Source organism: Solanum stenotomum, chromosome 2 (assembly GCF_019186545.1).
Source record: "Solanum stenotomum isolate F172 chromosome 2, ASM1918654v1, whole genome shotgun sequence".
NCBI lineage: Eukaryota > Viridiplantae > Streptophyta > Magnoliopsida > Solanales > Solanaceae > Solanum > Solanum stenotomum.
Genome location: NC_064283.1, coordinates 96,639 through 116,637, shown reverse-complemented (window position 1 = coordinate 116,637; position 19,999 = coordinate 96,639). Strand labels below are relative to the sequence as shown.

General features: G+C 35.9%; 2 protein-coding genes across 2 annotated transcripts; both read right to left on the bottom strand.

Moving 5' to 3' along the window:
* Positions 1–990: 990 nt before the first annotated feature.
* LOC125856996 (uncharacterized) lies at positions 991–9,036 on the bottom strand. The gene is made up of 3 exons (XM_049536656.1): positions 7,811–9,036; positions 4,363–5,049; positions 991–2,239 (listed from the first exon to the last, which is right to left on the bottom strand). The coding sequence occupies exons 1-3, from the start codon at positions 8,867–8,869 to the stop codon at positions 1,667–1,669; spliced, it is 2,319 nt and encodes a 772-aa protein (XP_049392613.1). The 5' UTR covers positions 8,870–9,036; the 3' UTR covers positions 991–1,666.
* Positions 9,037–10,781: 1,745 nt separating this feature from the next.
* On the bottom strand, positions 10,782–16,473 carry LOC125854506 (protein ACTIVITY OF BC1 COMPLEX KINASE 3, chloroplastic). Its single transcript, XM_049534084.1, has 7 exons — positions 15,976–16,473; positions 15,662–15,889; positions 13,493–13,828; positions 12,770–13,325; positions 12,430–12,616; positions 11,964–12,330; positions 10,782–11,016 (listed from the first exon to the last, which is right to left on the bottom strand). The coding sequence occupies exons 1-7, from the start codon at positions 16,321–16,323 to the stop codon at positions 10,894–10,896; spliced, it is 2,145 nt and encodes a 714-aa protein (XP_049390041.1). The 5' UTR covers positions 16,324–16,473; the 3' UTR covers positions 10,782–10,893.
* Positions 16,474–19,999: the final 3,526 nt, after the last annotated feature.

The following is a 19,999-nucleotide window of genomic DNA, read 5'->3' as shown; positions in this document are numbered from 1 at the left end:
TTGTATATAATAACAAATTATTAATTCAAATTAAATGCTATAAATATAGTTTGATTTAATTGTACTCCATAGCAAACTGTTGCTATTTCACCCCTCTCCTGGTGAATCTCGCTCGCCACTCTCGTTCTCTCCCTCGCCTCTCTCATTTTTTATACAAATGCAAGTGTATAAAGTGCGTTTGTGTTTGTATAAAGTGAGAGAAAATTGTATAAATACTATATTTTCGTTCCCCTCTCTCCCCTCTCCCAGATCTCGCTCTCTCACTCGCCTCTCTCACTTTATACAAAAAACGCAAATTGTATAAAATGCGTTTGTGTTTGTATAAAGCGAGAGAAAATTGTATATATACATATATTTTCGTTCCCTCTCTCCCCTCTCCCAGATATCGCTCTCTCACTCGCCTCTCTCACTTTATACAAAAATGCAAATGTATAAAATGCATGAAAATTGTATATATACATATATTTTCGTTCCCCTCTCTCCCTTCTCCCAGATCTCGCTCACCACTCTTCCAAATCTCGCTCACTCACTCGCCTCTCTCACTTTATACAATTGATCTTTTTGTATATGTATACCAAAGCAGATTATACAACTAATTTCTTTTGTATATGTATAACGAAATATACATATTTATGTTTGCTATGAAGCGCAATTATGCAAACTTTGCTATAACATACAAATATGAATTTTGTGTTTGCTATATGTGAAAGTTACTCATTAAAATATGAGTGATCCAAGTCATTAAATATGAGCAAAATGGACTCATTTCATTAATATGGGATGAAATTGCCAGTTGCCACCCCTATCTCTAGACACTAATCAACAAAGAAATAATGAGATGAGGAAGTAGCACGCACACCTTTTGTCTTACATTTCTCCTTCGCTTTTTGAGAACCAAGTATCAACATATAAGGAAGAGTAAACTGCCTATCCATGACTCATGAAGCGAAACGTTTGAAATAAGTATAAAATGACTCATAAGTTAGATTAATAAAGAAAATGCTGCACCTGACCAAATATTGTTTGCAGACTCTTTATGTCTACAACACTTGTAACATTTCCGTGGCTATAAAAACTTCATCCACTATGTTTGTCCCCCATAATATATGCCCTTTCGATGGTTTACAATCATTTTACAGAATTGGTACAAAAGCATGCTATCCAATTGTTTTTTTGGCCTTAAATTTCACACTTTCCATTCTCTTAAACAACATGAAATGCGATGATGGTTGTTCATCTTAAGGCATTATACAATACTATCAAGAAGCGAAAAAATGTAGATCAAACCAATTCCAACTTTTCATAGATCTGCACGGATTTGTTGCCTCAAAAAACACACAGAGAGTGTACCCAAAGTGAACTTACTGTTTAACTTTCTTCGACCTTTATATACTAAAGACATTACCTTTCACATCATATCTGGTTGCACGCCATGTAGTCTCCACCTCAGCAAGTTATTGCCAAGGAGTTAAACACCCTATGAATTATAATCACTAGCGCCCACACCCTCTCCAAGAAGGCCATTTTTGTCTTTTGTGCTTTTCAGAAAAGTCATTATCACCAACAAGTTCCTCACAAATGCTTTATTCATGTCAGGAAAAGCTGCCAGTAAAACCCAAGCCAAAAGTCTTTCATTAGTTAAGTTAGCATATAATTCATGATGCCGCTATATTGCAGAAGCAGCCAACTCAGCCAATTGCTTGTTACCAAGCGTGGATACAAGCTCAGCTGATATGAAAACTTCCGGTAAATTTTCAATCGCTTCTTCATTGAAATTGTAAATTGGTTGAAGTTTTCTTGCTTCAACCTCCGCAGCATCAGCCTCTGCCATTAAAGATTCAGCTTCTTCATGATCACCCAACTCCAAAGCAGCTGATCTCTCAGCTCTAGCCTCTCTAGCAATTAGAATTAGCCTCCGGAATCTAGCCATAGCCAACTCTTTTTCCTTCGATGAAATCTGCACTTCAGTTTCTTGCATCCTATCAATCGTGTGGCATATTTCTTCCTCAAGCTTCTTAAGCTCTGACTCAGTACTGTCCATTTTCCTCTGTATTTCTTCCTTTTCAATGCACAAGGCCTTAGCTTCTGCAGATAATCGTGCTGCTTCTTTAAAATTTCTTGTAGCAGCAGCAACCTTCTTCTCTGCCTCCAACTCCGGAAGTCTCCTGTCAATGAAAAGAAGGCGCTGCTTACAGGATTCAACTTCCTGCTGGATGCTTGACTTAGTTGAAGATAACACCTGCAAGTGGAGATGCAGAGTAATATTACTGCAATAGAAAATGAAGAAATGCTAAAGACTATCCAAGCACTGCCCATAAAATAAATGAAAAACAATGACCTTTATTAAACTGAAAGGCAATAATCATGCTCACAACCTTCAACTATTGCCAAAATAATACAAGTCCTGTGCAGTGTTGCTACACACAGTAGCATCTAAATGAGTGCAAGGAAATATTTGGTGATTTCATGGTCACCAATTAAATCCCAAGAAGCTCAAATATTTCACATGCAATACTTGATGGTCACCAATTAAGTCCCATGCACAACATACCATTCTTCTTAATACTAATGCTGAAAATTTATTATTTACAAACAAAAAGACTTACCCACGAGTTTCCAGTGGAATTTTGGAAGAGCGTGGACACAACAAGTATGGAGTGGCTAACTGAGTTGTTTATGCTATTTTTAGGACGCCAAAAATGCCCAAAGAATGAAGCTGGAGTACAATGATCCCGTTCTATGAAAACAAGGATGATATTCAGAGAGTTGCAACAATTATAAGGGTATCAAGTTGCTTAGCAACACTATGAAAGTTTGGGAGAGGGTTGTGGAGACGAGGGTGAGGAGGGGTGTGTCAATCACCGAGAATCAATTTGGATTCATGTAAGGGAGATCAACAACATAACATTATTCTTATATACCCTACCAAACAACCCCTGAGGATCAAGTCCCTCTTATACATTATTTCCTTATATTTTAGTGGTGCATCCATGTTCTAGAAATCCTAGATTCACCTCTAATCTGATGGGGAAACTGTTAAGAAGGGAAATACACAATTAAAGCTGGATATGATCATATGCGCTCCCAAAATGGTGTTCTAGAGGATTGGCCACGGAAGCATGTGCGGTAGATTAGGATACCCCTTAAAGTTTCCTGCTTCTCCTGGCTGGATAGCACTTAACGGTGTCTGCCTTACTCAGGACAACCTCAAGAAAAGAGGCATAACCCAGGTAAATAGATTCTATTTGTGCCACCAAAGTTCTGAAAATGTCAGCCATCTAGTTTTGCATTGCCCTCACAACTGACCTTTGTAACTTCTTTTACTCAATTTTTGGTTTACATTGGGTTATGTCACTAAACATCAAGGAAGCTTGTGTCAGTTGGATTTTTTGGAGAGTTGATAAAACCATCAAAATGATCTGGAGATGATCCCAACAGTAATTTTTTGGTGCGTCTGGGATGAAAGAAATCGAAGATGCTTTGATGGTGTCTCAACTCCAAACCACACTCTTAAGGCCAGATGCCTGGCTAGTATGCTCAGTTGGCACTTTCTTTAACCTATAAACAATGTTGACAATTTTTTGGCCTTTGTTAGCTCCATGATTCTAGCATAGATTTTTGTTTTTGGGTTTTTGTTCTAGCACTAACTCTGTGCCTATTTTTGTAATTATGCATCTCTTTAATGCCTTTGTTCTTAATGACAATTACTTCATAAGAAAATAAATAATAAAAAAAATACAGAAACCTAGAGCCATTTATTTCTACATTGGGGAGTGGCTACAGAGCGGAACATGTTCTTCTTTGTTTGGACTCAGCTAGGTCCAGCCTGAGAGTATTAAGGAGGCTTTTGGAAACTGGAGCACATGGAAAACGAATACAGCCATCAGGAAAATCCGGAGAATGATCCCTGCTAGCGTCTTTTGGTGTTTGTGGACAGAAAGGAACAGAAGATGTTTGATGGTGTATCCACAATAATCACTCTATAAGGCTAGGTGCTTAATGAGTCTTTTTAGTTGGCACAATCTGTTGCCTGTAAATTCCCCAACAATTTTATGAACTTTGTCAGCTCCCTGGTCTTACAATAGCCTCCCATGCAATGGACCTAACTCAGGTCTTTTTTTGTGTTCTCTTTTGTGCTCTACTTGCATCTTCTTAATGTCATCAATGAAACTACTTCATAAAAAAAAAAAAAAGTAGCTCGGTCTTGAGTAACTATTGTTGTAAGTACTTTAAGCCCAGTATATCACGAGCAACATACTTTTCACTTTAAGGTGAGAATGCAAAAGAGTGCATGTATCTTATTTGACATAGATATTGCTCTTCTGGGAGAACCTGAATAGAGATACTAAAAGCAGAACTGACCTGAAGTGAAGCTCTTGCAGCAAAAAAATCCTGCTTGAGAATTTGCACCTCCTCTGAAATCCTTTCTTCACTTTTGGCAAGGTTCAGTCTATAGGCCTTGGATTTCGAGATGAACACAGCCAGACTCTTTCTAAGACCAACAACTTCTTCATACATGTTTGCTTCATCTGCAGAAATCCTGGAAAGATTCTTAATCTTTTCTCCTCTTGATTCTTGCTGAGAAAGGTAACTATCAATATCTTTCTTTCTTTTCAGTAAAACATCATTCTCAGCCATCAGCTCAGAAAGGTGTGACTGCAATTTATCATAATTATTATATATACTTTCTTGAACCTCCTTAAAGCATGAGACAACCCCATCAATCCTATGCTCAACTTTTTGAATGAGACCATCATTTTCTGCTATTTCTGCTTCCTTCTCTTTCACAAAGGCAAGCAGTTCCCTCAGTTCCTCTGCCAATACTTCTTTTCTCTTGCAAAGAACATCTATTTCCCTCCGATCATCCTCCACTGAGTGATCAATTGATTCATTCAAAACAGATTTAGCTCCGTGAACTAGTTGGGATTGAATTTCTAATTCAAATTTGCTGACTTCTATGGCTTCAACTGATGAAAGCCACTCAGCACCATCTTTTGAAGATATTGTTTCTGCATCCATCAGGATTGAATCTGCATTACTTGCAGCTTCCTGGAAAAAATCAAGTTAAAATTTTCAAATAACCTGACCTAAATCAGCAGAAAATACTTTACACACAAGAAATACTTCCAACAGCAATATGTGTTCCAGTATTCAGTAAAACTTATGTGATATACAGTAGTTGAAAAGGTTTTCTGTTTTCCTTCTCGAGAAGAACAGTAATTGAAAAATTCAAGTGGAATAACTATTTTACACAATGCATTTATATGCGCAACTTGAGAAGTGACGGAAACACATAAATATATTCTGCCGGAATGTTAACTAGCAAGTCCATGTCCATCTGAAGAAATATAATTGGTCTTTATTGTATCAGATTCTGGCTGCCGGTAAGTAGCATTACCTTAGCTAGAATAGACAGTTTACACGTTTCTGTCCTACATGATCTCGGATCATCATACTCAAGTTCTCCTTAACTTCCTCCACTTGGCTCCACTTCTGAAGTAATGAACACTATGATAACTTAGGGGGTGTTTGGATGGATTGGCTTCTAAAAGTAACTTATAAGCTAAAAGCTAAAAGACAATAAGTTGGGAATATCCAACTTTTCGATTTTAGCTTATTTTTATACTTTTTTGGCCTAAAAGTAAGTGCTTAAAAACATTTTTTTGGTATTTTCCTTTAATAGAAAAGGAACTTAGAAGCCAAAAGCATCCTCTTACTTAGGTGTACAAGATATTCTGCTTCATGATCCTTTAAATGGAAAGGCATGTTTGGATGGGATTATAAAAAGTAACTTATAAGTCAAAAGTTAAAAGTCATAAGTAGACGGTATCTTACTTTTGACTTTTTGACTTATTTTAAACTTTTTTGGCCTAAAAGTGGGTGGTTAAAAGCACATTATAACCTTTCCAAACATCTCTAAAACTAAAAAACTACTTAGAAGTCAAAAACAGCTAAAAATAAGTTAATCCAAACCGGCACTTAGATCTCATCTTGATTGGCCACTTCTAATATCAACAAGCAAACATAATTTTTATCTCGGTGATAGAGAGAAAATGTGTGCAACCGATTTTGAGGGATAAAGTCTTACAGATTAACCTTAGATGAGGCCCTTTTGGGTGAAAGGAGATTTCGAAATCTAGATTTTACGGAGTGGAGGAGAAGCCTTTACAAGATTGAATTAATTATGACACATGCCGTATTTATCAAGAGGATTACAACACGTCACAGATAAGGAATCTAGAATTAGATCAAAGGAGTCCCTTTATGGAAGAAGCTAAAATATATCACTTGTTCAGAAAGGGAAGCTGAAATACTTTGCTACCAAGGCAACGGTTTGAGCAGTTTAAACAGAGATACATGTAAATTCACCTAAATATCCAAATTCAAGCAGCACAAAAAAAAGAAGAAACAATCTTTCGGAAAAATCCTATGCCATGCAATTCCACCAAATTGGCAACCTCTGGGAGGCACGAGTTCCCTCACTCCCATTTTCCTGAACCATAGCGAAACTCTAAATATATACAAAGGAATTCCCATCAAATATATAATAATAACATTAAATATTGTTGGTTCAGTCGGTTAGGACATCCCTTTTTCCTTATTAAAAGGAAAAAAGAAGAAGAAGCCATAATGCATATATGCGACATAGCGGTCACAAATGTGAGATTAGAAAGGAGAAAACCCTAAAATTATAGGGAACATTATGCGGTTATGTAAAGTTATACTACTTAATTACTAATCATAGCTATAGTTTGCTATAATTATCACTTGCGACTAACATTATACATTATTTACATGGGCTGACCATGTTTGTATATGTATAATTCGCCAGAATATACAAATACATATGTATAATATACAATTATCTAACCGATATACATATACAATTCACCTCTCTCCCACTCTCTGCCCTCTCTCGCTCGCCTCTCTCCTCCCTCTCCAAATCTCGCTCGCCTCTCTCCTCTCTCTCCCAATCTCGCTGCCATATATACAAATGCATATGTATAATATATAGTTATTTAACCAATATACATATACAATTCACCTCTCTCCCACTCTCTGCCCTCTCGCTCACCTCTCTCCTCCCTCTCCCAATCTCGCTTGTCATATATACAAATACATTCGTATAATATACAATTATCTAACCAATATACATATACAATTCACCTCTCTCCAACTCTTTGCCCTCTCTTACTCGCCTCTCTCCTCTCTCTCCCAGTCTCGCTCGCCTCTCTCCTCCCTATAACATGTAGCTACGAATTGTAATTATCAAACTATAGCTATGGAGAGTAATTAGGCTATTTTTGAGTGGCTATATGTGAAAGTTCCCCAAAATTATATGAATGGAAGTCTAAGAAGGCCTATAATCTCTTCAAACTCTTATTGATTCAGCTCAGAAAAGAACAAATTTAAAGAGAAGATATCCATATAGATGGTACTGATTAGTTCAGATTGAGGCTTGATTGTTGCTGTTAGACTTGCATTAGATTTCGTGTTTGCCAAAGATCCTATGAATTTTACAAGAGATTTGTACTGCTGTGTAGGAATAAAATGTGAGATTTAAGGAATGGAGTAAACCCAAATAAAGCAGACAAGATAAAGAGGATTATAAAAGCCCATCCCGGACTTGCCTGAGATTAAAGAGTAGTTGAATTACTAATTGCAAAACTCTAAATTGCTCATATAAATGTTGGCTAAAACAAATTTCCACAAGCATTTTTAGACAGAGGATTATACCACCAGGAGAGGAAAACAAAAGAGGTTCATCATCCTTAGCAATCTATAATCTGCATACAATTCAATATCTCACCTCTGAAAATCTTCGTAGCAAATAAACACATTCCTCCTCAGCTTGAATAAGGGACACAAGAACGTCCTGCATCTTAGTGTCAATGACATCACAGTATGTCTCGGCATCTCTGAGGAGAATGACCGACTGTTCCTTTTCCTTCTCCGCGGAAGCAAGATTCTCACTGACCCTTTCAGCGGTCTCAAAATCCTCTGCTTCACAAGCTTCATCCAGCTTCTTCTCCAAGTCCCTATGGTGGGTAGATGCCCCATTGAATTCTTCGACAGCTTCTCTTCTCCTTCGGATAGATTCTTTCCGCAGTGCAGAGACGGAGATTACCGCCTCCTGGGCCAACTTAAGCTTGTCTGCAATGGTGGCTCTGATTTGATCGAATTTCAACTCCACTGGGTTTGCTTTAACATTTAGATGACCAGCATCCATGTATTCGTCGTCATCAAGTGTAGATGAAATAGGATTAGCCGAGGACAAATTAAGCTTTTTATTAGGGTAGTTGAGAGAGTCAGTGCCATTGTTAAGCTTTTCTGTTGAGGAATCCTGCTCTTTGGCTGTGGTGATAGAAGAGATGTTCTTTTCTTCATCCCTCGACTCCTCAGCTTCCTGTTCAAATTTTTGTTCTTGGTTTGCTTCTTTATCTTGAATAGCAGCAAGAACGGAGCTTATGTCAGAGGGAGAGTTGAGGTGGGTATGGGACGATTGTGGCAGATGGTCAGCATAATCTCTATCTCTGCCATATCCTATCCTTAATCCAGCTTTTTTTCTTCTCCTACTGGAATTTTGCCGAGATACCAACGCCAGATCAGATGGAGATTGAGTTTCATCTTCTTCTTCATCAAGCAGTAGGGATTGAGAGGGAGTCATGAGAGTGAGATCCGAGAAAAGGTTCTCATCAAGGGGTTCATTAGGTACCTGCGATGGGGAAGAAGCGGATGCATCCGCATCCGCATCAGCTATGGTGGATAGTTGGGCATGATGTCCGACATCTGCACTCGGATTGAAGAGAACCATTCCCTCAAACAGCGAATCCATTTCGTCTTTCTCCATACAGTCTTCTTTAGTCATGGCCGTCTTCTACTTACTCTGTCGCCCGCAATTCCTCCCTACAAAAATTGAGCTTTGATCCCTTTTAGATCTCCAAAGAGTCCTTTTATATCTTTATGAATCTCACCTTCATCTGCTTATTTTTCATCAAAATCAGTTATCTTTGGGTCATGCCTTCCTATTTTGTTATGGAAATAAACCCTTTAATTTAAAAAAAAAATGTGTCCGAAAAAAGATTTACGAATAAATTAAACTCGAGTTATTAAAACCATTAGGGGTGGGCATAAACACCGAAAAACCGAAAAACTGAAAAACTGAATCGAACCGAATTATTTTGGTAATTCGGTTTCGGTATTTCGGTTTTCGGTTCGGTATTCGGTATATGGTTTTGTATTTTTCGGTATTTCGGTTCGGTTTTCGGTATGTAATTTTTGTGTAATTCGGTATTTCGGTTTATCGAAATATATTAAATTATAATATATATTAATATTATATTAATTATTAATATTAAAAATAAATATTATAATTTAAAATTAAAAACAAAAGTTTGTCTTTTCAAACTTTTCAACTTTACAAACCCACTTCCCAAAAGGCAAAAATTACCGTTCCCACTTCCCACGTCTAGTCGTCTACAGACTATAGCAGCGTCGACCGTTCCGGTGACCAGCAGCACGCAGCAGGGCAGCTGGCAGCCGTAGCACAACAACGACCGGTAAATTTCAATGTTATAACAAGGCTAAATTTCAAAGTTAACGACAATTTATTATTTTGAATCATACAATAATTTGAAAAACAGAGTAAAATAAGCAAAAAGAAATAAACATAAATAAAATAAACAAAAAAATTACAAAATTTTAAAAAGCCCACTAAGCAGGCCCATAACAAAAAACCGAATTAACAAAAACCGAACCGAACCCAATTATTTCGGTTCGGTGTTCGGTACACGTTGTACAAGAACCGAAAACCGAAAAAAAAAAACCGAAACCGAACCGAAATACCGAATGCCCAGCCCTAAAAACCATACCTACTACTTAATTGATTTATGATATGAAGCTTATTTTCCTCATTTTAGGCTAACTTGTAAGGTAATCAATAAAGGATTTTATTTTCAAAACCCAAATATACAAAAATGATCAAATTATTTTTTTCCTCTAATTTGGTTGACAATATTTTTTGAAGGAGTCCTAGAAAAAACGCAGGCTTAATTATCTTTTGTTAACAAGCTTTTGAAATTGTGGTTTTATTCTTTGCAATAGCTATATAGAGTTCTCTTGCTATATATCTATATTTCATACATGAATTTATAATGTAGCACTCTTCATATTTTCTCTTTGCATTTTCATAGCTTCGAGGAGAGATTAAAATTAATTTTTGGCAAGTAACCTATTTCGCTTCTTTTTTTCTTTCTTTTTTTTTCTTTTTATTATCTAGCTCTGTCACTTTTCATTTGTCTCGTCTATATAATTACAAAAATCTGATAAAAATTACATAAATACATAACTTAAAATATCATAATCTCTAAAATTTCCTGTCATTTTAAAAAAATACAAAAATCCCCTCTTAGATACATACTTATCCCTTTAAGATATATCTCTCCCACCTCTCAGACAAGAGGGAGTTGCTACCCCTCACTTCCAACCCAAAGGTTGAGAGTTCGAGTCACCAAGGGAGCAAAAAAGGGTGGGAGCTCCTATGGAGGGTTAAAAAAAAAGTAATGTATTAGACAACCAACCAAAGAATGTATCCAAGAACAATGAAAAATCCCAAGACTTTTGTAATTGGGAAACTTCCGAGAGTGAATGTAATTAAGCCCCAAATGTATGAGATTTTTCTATAAGTTAGTCTGAGTGCTAGACATCTTCCTTGCCGATCTGCAACTCGAGCACATTTAAATTTTATATAACCCAACTTAGGAAATTAAAAGCCAATTGCCTTGGATTATTGATTGTTGCATCTGATGTGATTTATATTCTATATGACCTTCCTTTGACAGGCTAAAGTATGTTTATGGACAGTTACATTATATTAAAGTTCAAGACAAACAATTATGCAGCAGCAGTTGTTTCAGGTGCACGAAGAACTTGTTGCAGTAAGCGCGCTGCAAGACGTTGAGATATTCCACCAACTACACGCCCTCCAATACTGCGTGCTTCTGGTTCTTGAAGTACCTGCTCAAGTATGGTTTAACAATTAGCAGCAAGGACAAACTCTTATCTTCAGAAATACAAAACCCTTCTTCAATGGAGTTCGGTTGGAACACATTTTTGGTGAAATTTTGCAACTTGAAAAAAAAAAAACAGTTTTCAGTGTTCTGAACCGAACACCAACTTAGAAGCTTGAATATGGCGAAAACATCAAATGCTGAATAACACACCAATGCAATTACTATGGTATATAACACTAGTAAGCATCATGCTTTACCAACAAAGCCTTTTCCCACCCTCCCACACTAAATGAAGAACAATGGGCAAGTGCATTTCAAAACAAAAGATTCACACACATATATCATTTATATGTGTGAAACCATCTTTGCATCATTCAGCTAAGAACACATGAACGTAGGGATGGCAATGGGGCGGGGCGGGGTGGTTTTAAGGTTGTGTGGGGCGGGTTGAAGTGGATTTTTTAAAAACTAATGCGGGTCGGGTTGCGGGTATATGTGATTCGTGATAAAACATTATATATTAAGTTAATTTCTTTAAAACTACTAAAATATTCAAGATAGAATATGAAAATGGTTCAATAAAAAATAATACAATTTCTTACATGTTTCTTAATTAACCTCCAAAAAATAAATTTTTAAGTAATTATCCAATAAATTAATACACCATAATGAAAAAAACGAATTTATTTGTATGAATTTTATTTTTAGTATCAAACTTAACTAGAAAAAGAAAATATTAAAAGAATTATGCGGGGCGGGTTCATGCAGGGCGGGTCTATGCGGGGCGGGGTGGGTTGAAAATGAAAAAAGTTGTTATGCGGGGGGACGGATTAAAGAATTTGCAGGTTAAGCTCAACCCACCCCGCCTTGAACCGCCCCATTCCATCCTTACATGAACCACTTGAATCAAACTATCAAAATTACATTACATGGAAAGAGAGTGCTTCTAACCTGCAAAATTGGTTGCAAAAGATTCGGATCAAAATTCTCTGAGGATTGCAATAGTCCCCATATCTTGATCACCTGTGCCCTAAGTTCCATTAAGCTCTGTTGCTCAGCAGCACTTATTGTAAAGGGACCACTTGCATTTCCATTGAAAACAAAAGTCCTCATGGGACCAGGAACAGAATTAAATGATTCAATAGCTGAACCCAGAATAATAGCTTCACTGACACGGATTGCCTCTTTGATAACCAAATCCCTTAATTCTTTACCATCTGGACCCAACAACAACTTCAGGACAGGTTGCAACGCATCTTTTGCAGAAAAGTCCCTGTCTTTCTTTCCCTGGACAAGCAAGTTTTCAAGTCTACTCCACCTGTAATAACCAAGAGTAAGAGCTTCACGTTGTTAGCAGCGCATCAGAAGAATGAACTAAGTTTAGTTAAGGAGCCAAAAAGGGAAAAGTGAAGCCTGCCTGAATTTCCCATCCTTGAAAAGTAACTCAATGAGAGCATCTCTCAGATATGGATTAGGATCTGTAAGAAGCCTTTTAGCAAAATATGGATATGAAGCAGCCAGCACTTTAAACTTAGGATCAGCATATAATGCTAAACCTTCTAAAACAGTGAGAGATCTCAAAATCAATGCGTAATAAGCCGGAACTGCATGAATTTCAAACAGCCAAAGCAGCAATGTCAGGCATGATACAAACAATTGACTTACTTATTATTTGCAACAATATCTTGTTAAAGTTTATCCATTAAGCATTTCAAATATTGATCAGCATACATTTGATTGCAAGACTAGCAACTCACCATTAAAGGGATATTGATATAACACAGCACCCAGACCATCTACAAGTGTTTTGAAGTTAAGCTCGCTTACTGTTGAATTAAGTGCATCATCGAAGAAGTCTCGCAGTGCTGGTACAATTGGAGAAACATCCACATTGGGAGATAAAAAGTCTAAAGCATAGTAGTCACGAGCCATCGCTTCATAATCCCGATTGACCATGTGAACAACATGACCAATAATAGCAAATCTTGCTTCTTCAGGAGTTTCACTCATCATCCCAAAATCAAGAAAAGCAAGCTTCCCCTCAGGTGTTGCCAAAAGGTTCCCAGGATGAGGATCAGCATGAAAATAACCATACTCAAGCAGCTGTCTGAGACTGCATTGGATGCCCGTATTTACCAGATCCAAAACCTTTAGCCCTTGCCTCTCAATAGCTTCTTGCTCGTTCAACTTGACACCTTCAACCCACTCCATTGTTAATACCTTCCCACTTGTGTAGTCCCAAAAAATATCGGGAACAAGAACATCTTCTTTGTCAGCGTACAACTTTTTAAATCTCCTTGCATTCTGCCCTTCCTGCATTAACCTGTCAAAATTAACATTCAAACCCAGAGGAATGTTGTAGAAGTTTATCAACTCAGCAGCTCTTCTCTTCAACACTACCTTAACTCCAGATATATAAAGTTAAATCATCCAATATGCATCCATTTAAAGAATTATCTAAGAGTGTTTCAAAAACTAACCTGTACATAGTTGAGCTCTTGATAAACTCTGCGAGCAAATTCATCAATAAGAGCAACAATGTCACTTGAAATTATGTCAACATATTTATTAATCAGGATGCCTACTCCCCTTATTAGGTAGAAGTCTAATCCTATTGCTTCTTCAATACCTGGCCGTTGCACCTTCACAGCAACGACCTGGCCCGAGTACTTAAGTTGAGCTTTATAAACTTGACCAAGACTGGCTGCAGCAATAGGTGATGGAGATATAGATGAGTAGACAGTTTCAAGCGGACGACCCAACTCTCTCTCAATGCATGAAAATGCTTGTGCATCTGGAAATGTTGGCAAAGCATCCTGCTCAGTAGTTAAAAAGGTCAAGTTTATTTGGGCAATCCAAGGTTGTATTTCAGTTAGAAACATTATAAGCTGATAACAAGTTATATCTCAAGGTTTTCAGTAGAAAGTCAATGAACCCGAGATACAAAGAAAAAAGTAAGGTAAGCGATAAATAGTGATTAGCCTAGTATATTTCCACCTTTCATTTGCTTTTCAATCAAATAAAAGATTCCATTGATAATAACAAGGCCAACTTGGCCGTATACAAGTAGTATACCGAGAGAAAATGATCAAAATGATCCTTCATGTATACGGGTTGGATTATGTTGATCCTTAATATATATCACTTGATAGAAATAGTCCTTAATGTATGTAAAATGGGTATCATTTTGGTCCTAAGCCCTAACTTTAACTTTTCCCTGTTAAAAAATTGACGTCTCCCTCCCAAACTCATCTCTCTCTTCTCCTGCCCGCCCCTTCTCTGGTTCTTCCGTAGATGTTCTATCATATTGTGAATTCTAGTCCACCTCATATATTGATGCTTATTCCAACTCACCCATAACTTTTGCAGCCTAAAAAAAACATTTTTTTTCTCCTTCTTTTAAGTAATTTCTAGCTTCTGGGTCAACTGAAACTGAAAATTCATTTGGACTAGGTGAAAGGGCAAAAAAAAAGCTCACCTATTAATTTCATGTTTCATTGAATTAACCAATTAGTTCATCCAATCCAAAAATCATCTAATTCATTCAAAAGAGATTACAAATTAACAGTAACAAATAATGGAGAATTTTTGCAATTTTTTTCACTCGTCAACTCTTCATCTTCCTTTAGAAAAATTCAATACTCATTGTGATAGGAGGGGCTTGTAGAAGACTTAATCTTTATTCATGCTCATTGAGGTAACTGTTGGTTGTTAGACGTCTACAAGGAGTCAAATAATTTTCGATAGATATGAACTTTTACAAATAGGTGGAAAAAATAAATTTTCATCTATTTTAAGAATCAATGAACACTACACAAAAGATAGTTCAAAAATGAAAAGAGAAGTTTTTTAAAAAGAATCTATTTAAGATGGCAGTTAAGAGAGAAGTAGAAAGGGAGGCAGCAATCAAGGAGAAGACAGGGATGAGCTTGAGAAATTGACGTTAGTTTTTGACAGAGAAAAGTTAAATTTAGGGCTTAGGACCAAAATGATACCCATTTTACATACATTAAGGACTATTTCTATCAAGTGATATACATTAAGGATCAACATAATCCAATCCCTATACATGAAGGACCATTTTGATCATTTCCTCGGTATACTGATGTTTGGGCAAAAATGCATACATTCTTTGCCTCACATTTAGTATTTTTATTATCGTGTCTTATTAGTGTTAACTCTATAGATTGTAATATTCATATGTTTTGATACGTAGGAGTGTCTTGAGGGAATTAGACCCTAAACAAGAGAAAAAGAAGCAAAAAGGAACCAAAAACAATCCAGGAAGAATCGATGTTGCAAAGCATCACAAAAGATGCAGAAAACGGTCAAATAGAAAAACATGGATTCTAATGCATGAAATGGTTTTTGCGAAATATTACAAGAATATGTGGTTTGATTCTTTCCATCAATCTACCAGTTTTCAGCTCGCATTAAATATGGGCCTGTTGGTTTTATTTAACCCATTTTTGCTCAGCCCATTCATAACCCACCCAAATCCAACCTAGCTCACTCATTTCCCAGCACACAGTGAACTATACTAACTAAGCCAAAATTATGTTTGTAATGGAAATTCACGGAAATTCCACAAGGAAAATATTAGGACACGCATTCACTATACAGGAAAGAAGCAGGCAGGGAGAAAATACCTGCAGCTCCGAGAGCTCCTCAAGGTACTCGGGTGGGCATAAATCAGGCCTAGTGGATAAACCCTGACCAATTTTAACAAATGTAGGCCCCAATCTGGTGAAAGTCTGCCTAAGTTCAATGGCACGCAATCTCATTTTCCGATCAAGCTCCCCGTTCAACTGGTCAAGCCATACTTTTAGGGCGAATGAACCAAGTCCATTGAATATTTGAAGAGCTCTTCTCAGTACCTACGAAGCAATCAAACAAATTGGACTTGCATCTAAATTTCTAGTCTGAAGCGAAATCAATTTAAGTTCGTTATTTAGTGATTTACCTTAATTGGGCGAGAGCCATACTTGTTGGATAACAAATCAGGGCTATAAACAGAAGCATCCGCAGCACGTGTCATAGCTCTGGCTTCAGATTGCATATCGTCGGCTCGATCTCTGCTAGATGGACCAACTTGAAGGGTTTGCCCAGTAACATTACTGTTCCCGGCTACATCTCTAATTGCTGGTACTTGCTGAGGCCTCGCCTCCACCAGAGCTGCTCGAGGAGGAGTTAGTCTTAACTTAACTCTCCGTCCGCCGGAGCTATTCGCTCCTGAAAGCCGAACCGCATCGGCGCAGGAAAGCAGCATAATATGATGATTGGCCGTGAACGATGCCACGGAAGAACTCATCGTGACAGTCTGACAGACGCTGCCGGTGGAGAAACTAATTGTATGGAAAGGGTAGGAAGTACAGGTGGAGCAACAACGAATGAATCACCTTGCCAATATTGCATAATTTCTCAATAATTCCATTATTATCTGGCCCATATTATTTTTCCACCATTCCCTGTTGCGTGGCTGCGCTTTGTACGCAAATAATGAAAAAAAAATGGGAGAGGCACCGAGTTTGATTTGGATTGATTATTTTTAGGGAAATTGACAAATTAGTCACTATTTCTAACATAGTTATTAAAAATATTTATATTTTAAAATAATTATTAAAAATAGTTTAATATTTTAGAAAATAAAATCATGCGCAAATTAAACCTGTTTTTTTACTCTATTATCCGGTAAACAAAATTATCATCATTACCCACTTATCCCTTTGTCTAGGTTTTACCCCGAATCGCTCATTTCTCTCTCTTCCTTTTTTTTCATCATTATTATCTCATTTCCTTATTCAAGAAAATCAACTCTTCCAATTTCATACACTTTGTTCAAGAAATTTCACAATTAATTCAAAAGTTTTTTCACCCATTGATAAAGGTAAATTCGAAGTCAACAAGCATTTTGTGAGATTTCTTGTAATTTTGTTTTCATATTCACCAAGTATTTTGTATTTTGAATTATTCGTCTTTAAACAATATTGTTCGATTGTTTTCATATTTACCAAGTATTTTAGTGAGATTCCCCTCTTTTATGTATTTTAGATTTTTCGTCTTTTAAACACCATTGTTCATTTTTTCTGTGATTTTGTTCTCATATTTGAGATTTAATAGATTGTATTAATCTACATTAGCATTCATATATTGTTTGATTTTTTATACATTCATATTTAATAATTTTAAATTTTGCTTATAGGGTTACTAATATATGCACGAGTGAATATGGATTTGAAGTTGGGTTTGGTGAAAAAAATCGGAAAAAAAGAACATAGCAGACGAAGAAGAAGAAGAAAAAAGAGAGAGTCGGAGAAGAATGCTGAATTGTATTAATATTAATTTTTGTTTGGCAATTGTTTTTCTTTTACTAAACATTTATATTTTTATTAAGAACATTATATTTCTTTTTTAGTTTGTAGTCATTCAAATAGGTATATCAAATGGATTTGTATTTCTTAAGCATAGATGTATCCTATTTTTTTCACAGCCAATTCGTATTTTTATTTTTTTTGAATATTGTATCCTTCTTCAATAGATTCTATTATTTCCACTATGCAACTATTTTTTCCCCAGAATCTTGTATATCTATTTCTTCATAGTCAATTTGTTTTGTTTTTAGAATATTGTATCATTCCTCAACAGATTGTATTATTTTCACCATGTATGCTATTTTTTTCAAGAATCTTGTATCCTTTCATAAATTATATTCATATGTAATAATTAGATTATATTGGGATACAATCAGTAATATTTTTGTAATACGAATAAAAGAAAAATATATGTGGTAGTCTTGTTATACAATTTTGATCACTGTGATACAATTTGTAGTTTTCACTATGAAAGTAAAATATCATTTTTAATTTGAATGGTAAAGTGAGCACATAAAATATAAAAATTATTGGTATACAATTACGATGAAAACATAATAAAAAGAAAGTTGATCCAATCAAATGAGAAAGGAGATTTCTTATGTTCCTTTTTAAAAAATATTATCTCCCTTGATTTTCTCATTTCTGTTATTAAATAACTGTATTCTTGCAAATCAAACAAATAAAAAAATACATAAATAAGATACATAACAAACTAAAACATTTACATTTTAGATAAATATTGAAAATATGGCTAACGGATCCTATTAAATGTCAAAATATTGACACTTTGAAAATTTTCCATTTTTTAAAACAAAAAGTGTGTGGATCTACTGGGTCATTATAGAGAGTCTTGTAAAAAAATTAGAAAAAAGAAGTGATCGAAAATTATATTAGCAAAAAATCTATTGACAAACAACTACGAAAAATTCAAAAATCGTCTAATTTTTGTTAAGTGACCCTAACTACTAAAAAAAATGGTATGGATCATGATGATGCTATATGTATTCTTTCCCAAGGTCATGTAAAGGATTTAGAAAAAAAAAGTGCTTGAAAATCACATCACTGAAACGACCATAACTCCTAGCTCAGGATGAGTTAGGTATGCTTCTAGATACCATAGGAAATATCTTAGAATTTGTCACGCCCCGAGCATATACTCTGGGCGTGGTTGGCACTCGAAGACCATTACTGGCCCCAAGCGAACCCTAGGCCTGGCTTACTTAACTCAGCGGAAGACAATATTCATATATATAATGATCAATGAACTTAACTGAACTGAATAATAAAATAACTGAGAATGTTTTAAAGATTAAACATTCAACTTGGCCAAAAGTGGCAACCCAAGTCTTTAACATAAGAATGTTAATGCAAAGACTATTGGACTACTAACTGTTTATGAAACCTCAAAAACAACTGAGATGGATGTTGGGACAAACCCCACAGCATCCTAATGAACTAAACTAAAAAGCGAATAAAAGAGTCCTCCGGAATGCAAGGAGGCTCACCGACTGACTCTGAACTGCTCATTGGATCAACGATGCGCTGAAATGCCGATCCTAGTTACATGTGTCTGCATCATAAGACGATGCAGGCCAACTGGCATCAGTACATTGAATGTATGAGTATGCGAGTTGGAATGCTAAAACAATATAGGCTTGAGGAGAATCTGAAAGAAACTGAAGAACTTACCTGGCTCAACTCAACTCAACCTGACTAAACTCATTTCAATATAAAACAATTTAAAATAAGTGCAATATAAAGAAACAAACTGTTTAAAAACATGTTGTCAACTTTGTGTGTATGCAAGGATACAACATAACTCTGAAATGTATGTAAAAATACAAATAACTGTATATATAAGAATACAATAACTTTTGTGGAGTTTCTCTAACCGACAACCATCACATAAGAGCTATAGTGATGATACATTGATCTACCTCACGCTTCCAGCGCATCCTATACCCGACCAAAGGTATAGGACTTAAACTACTAAGTGGATCCACTAGTGTAATGTGAAAAGGGATCATTTAAAAAGTATGACTCTTTTCTACCCATGGTGGCTACATGGTTTATGGGAGATGTGAGTTATCTGAACTCTCCCCCATATCGGTGCTCAATACTACTCCCAAAATATATTAGCTCTTATTTTTTAAAAAAACATACTTCTTCTGTGATTTGAGATCAGTGCTCAATAACTTAGCTCAAAGGCTATCTTGGAAATCTTAGTTTCCCTTTTTGCTTCATTTAAAAGCTATTACTCTTTTCTGAAAACTAGCCTGAAGGCTCTTTAGAAATCTCAGTTTTCATTCTTATTTAAATATAAAAACATTTTTAAATCTCTTTGGGAATACATAGCCCCCATATACTTCTTTCAAGAAAAGAACTTCAACTTTACTTCTTACTGAACTCAAAACTTAAGTCTTAAAATAAAGTTAAAACATTTGTGAAAAACTTGGCCGATGAAGAAATTACCGTTGGTTTTGGAGGCCTTCCCATTTTAAAAGACGGAAATTTAGTTTATGTTTGTAGTTTTTATATGTTAAAATTGGCCGATGAAGAAATTACCGGCGATTTCCAAGGCATTCCATGTTAATAAGACGGGTTTTTATTTTT

Excerpts from the sequence above, each read along its gene's own strand:
- LOC125856996 (XM_049536656.1), bottom strand. The coding sequence starts at position 8,869 with ATGACTAAAGAAGACTGTATGGAGAAAGACGAAATGGATTCGCTGTTT. Across the intron at positions 5,050-7,810 it reads TGCTACGAAGATTTTCAGAG|GAAGCTGCAAGTAATGCAGA; the intron begins GTGAGATATTGA and ends GATTTTTTCCAG. Across the intron at positions 2,240-4,362 it reads CTGCAAGAGCTTCACTTCAG|GTGTTATCTTCAACTAAGTC; the intron begins GTCAGTTCTGCT and ends CTCCACTTGCAG.
- LOC125854506 (XM_049534084.1), bottom strand. The coding sequence starts at position 16,323 with ATGAGTTCTTCCGTGGCATCGTTCACGGCCAATCATCATATTATGCTG. Across the intron at positions 12,331-12,429 it reads TTCAAGGATGGGAAATTCAG|GTGGAGTAGACTTGAAAACT; the intron begins GCAGGCTTCACT and ends TGGTTATTACAG. Across the intron at positions 11,017-11,963 it reads TTTTGCAACCAATTTTGCAG|GTACTTCAAGAACCAGAAGC; the intron begins GTTAGAAGCACT and ends ATACTTGAGCAG.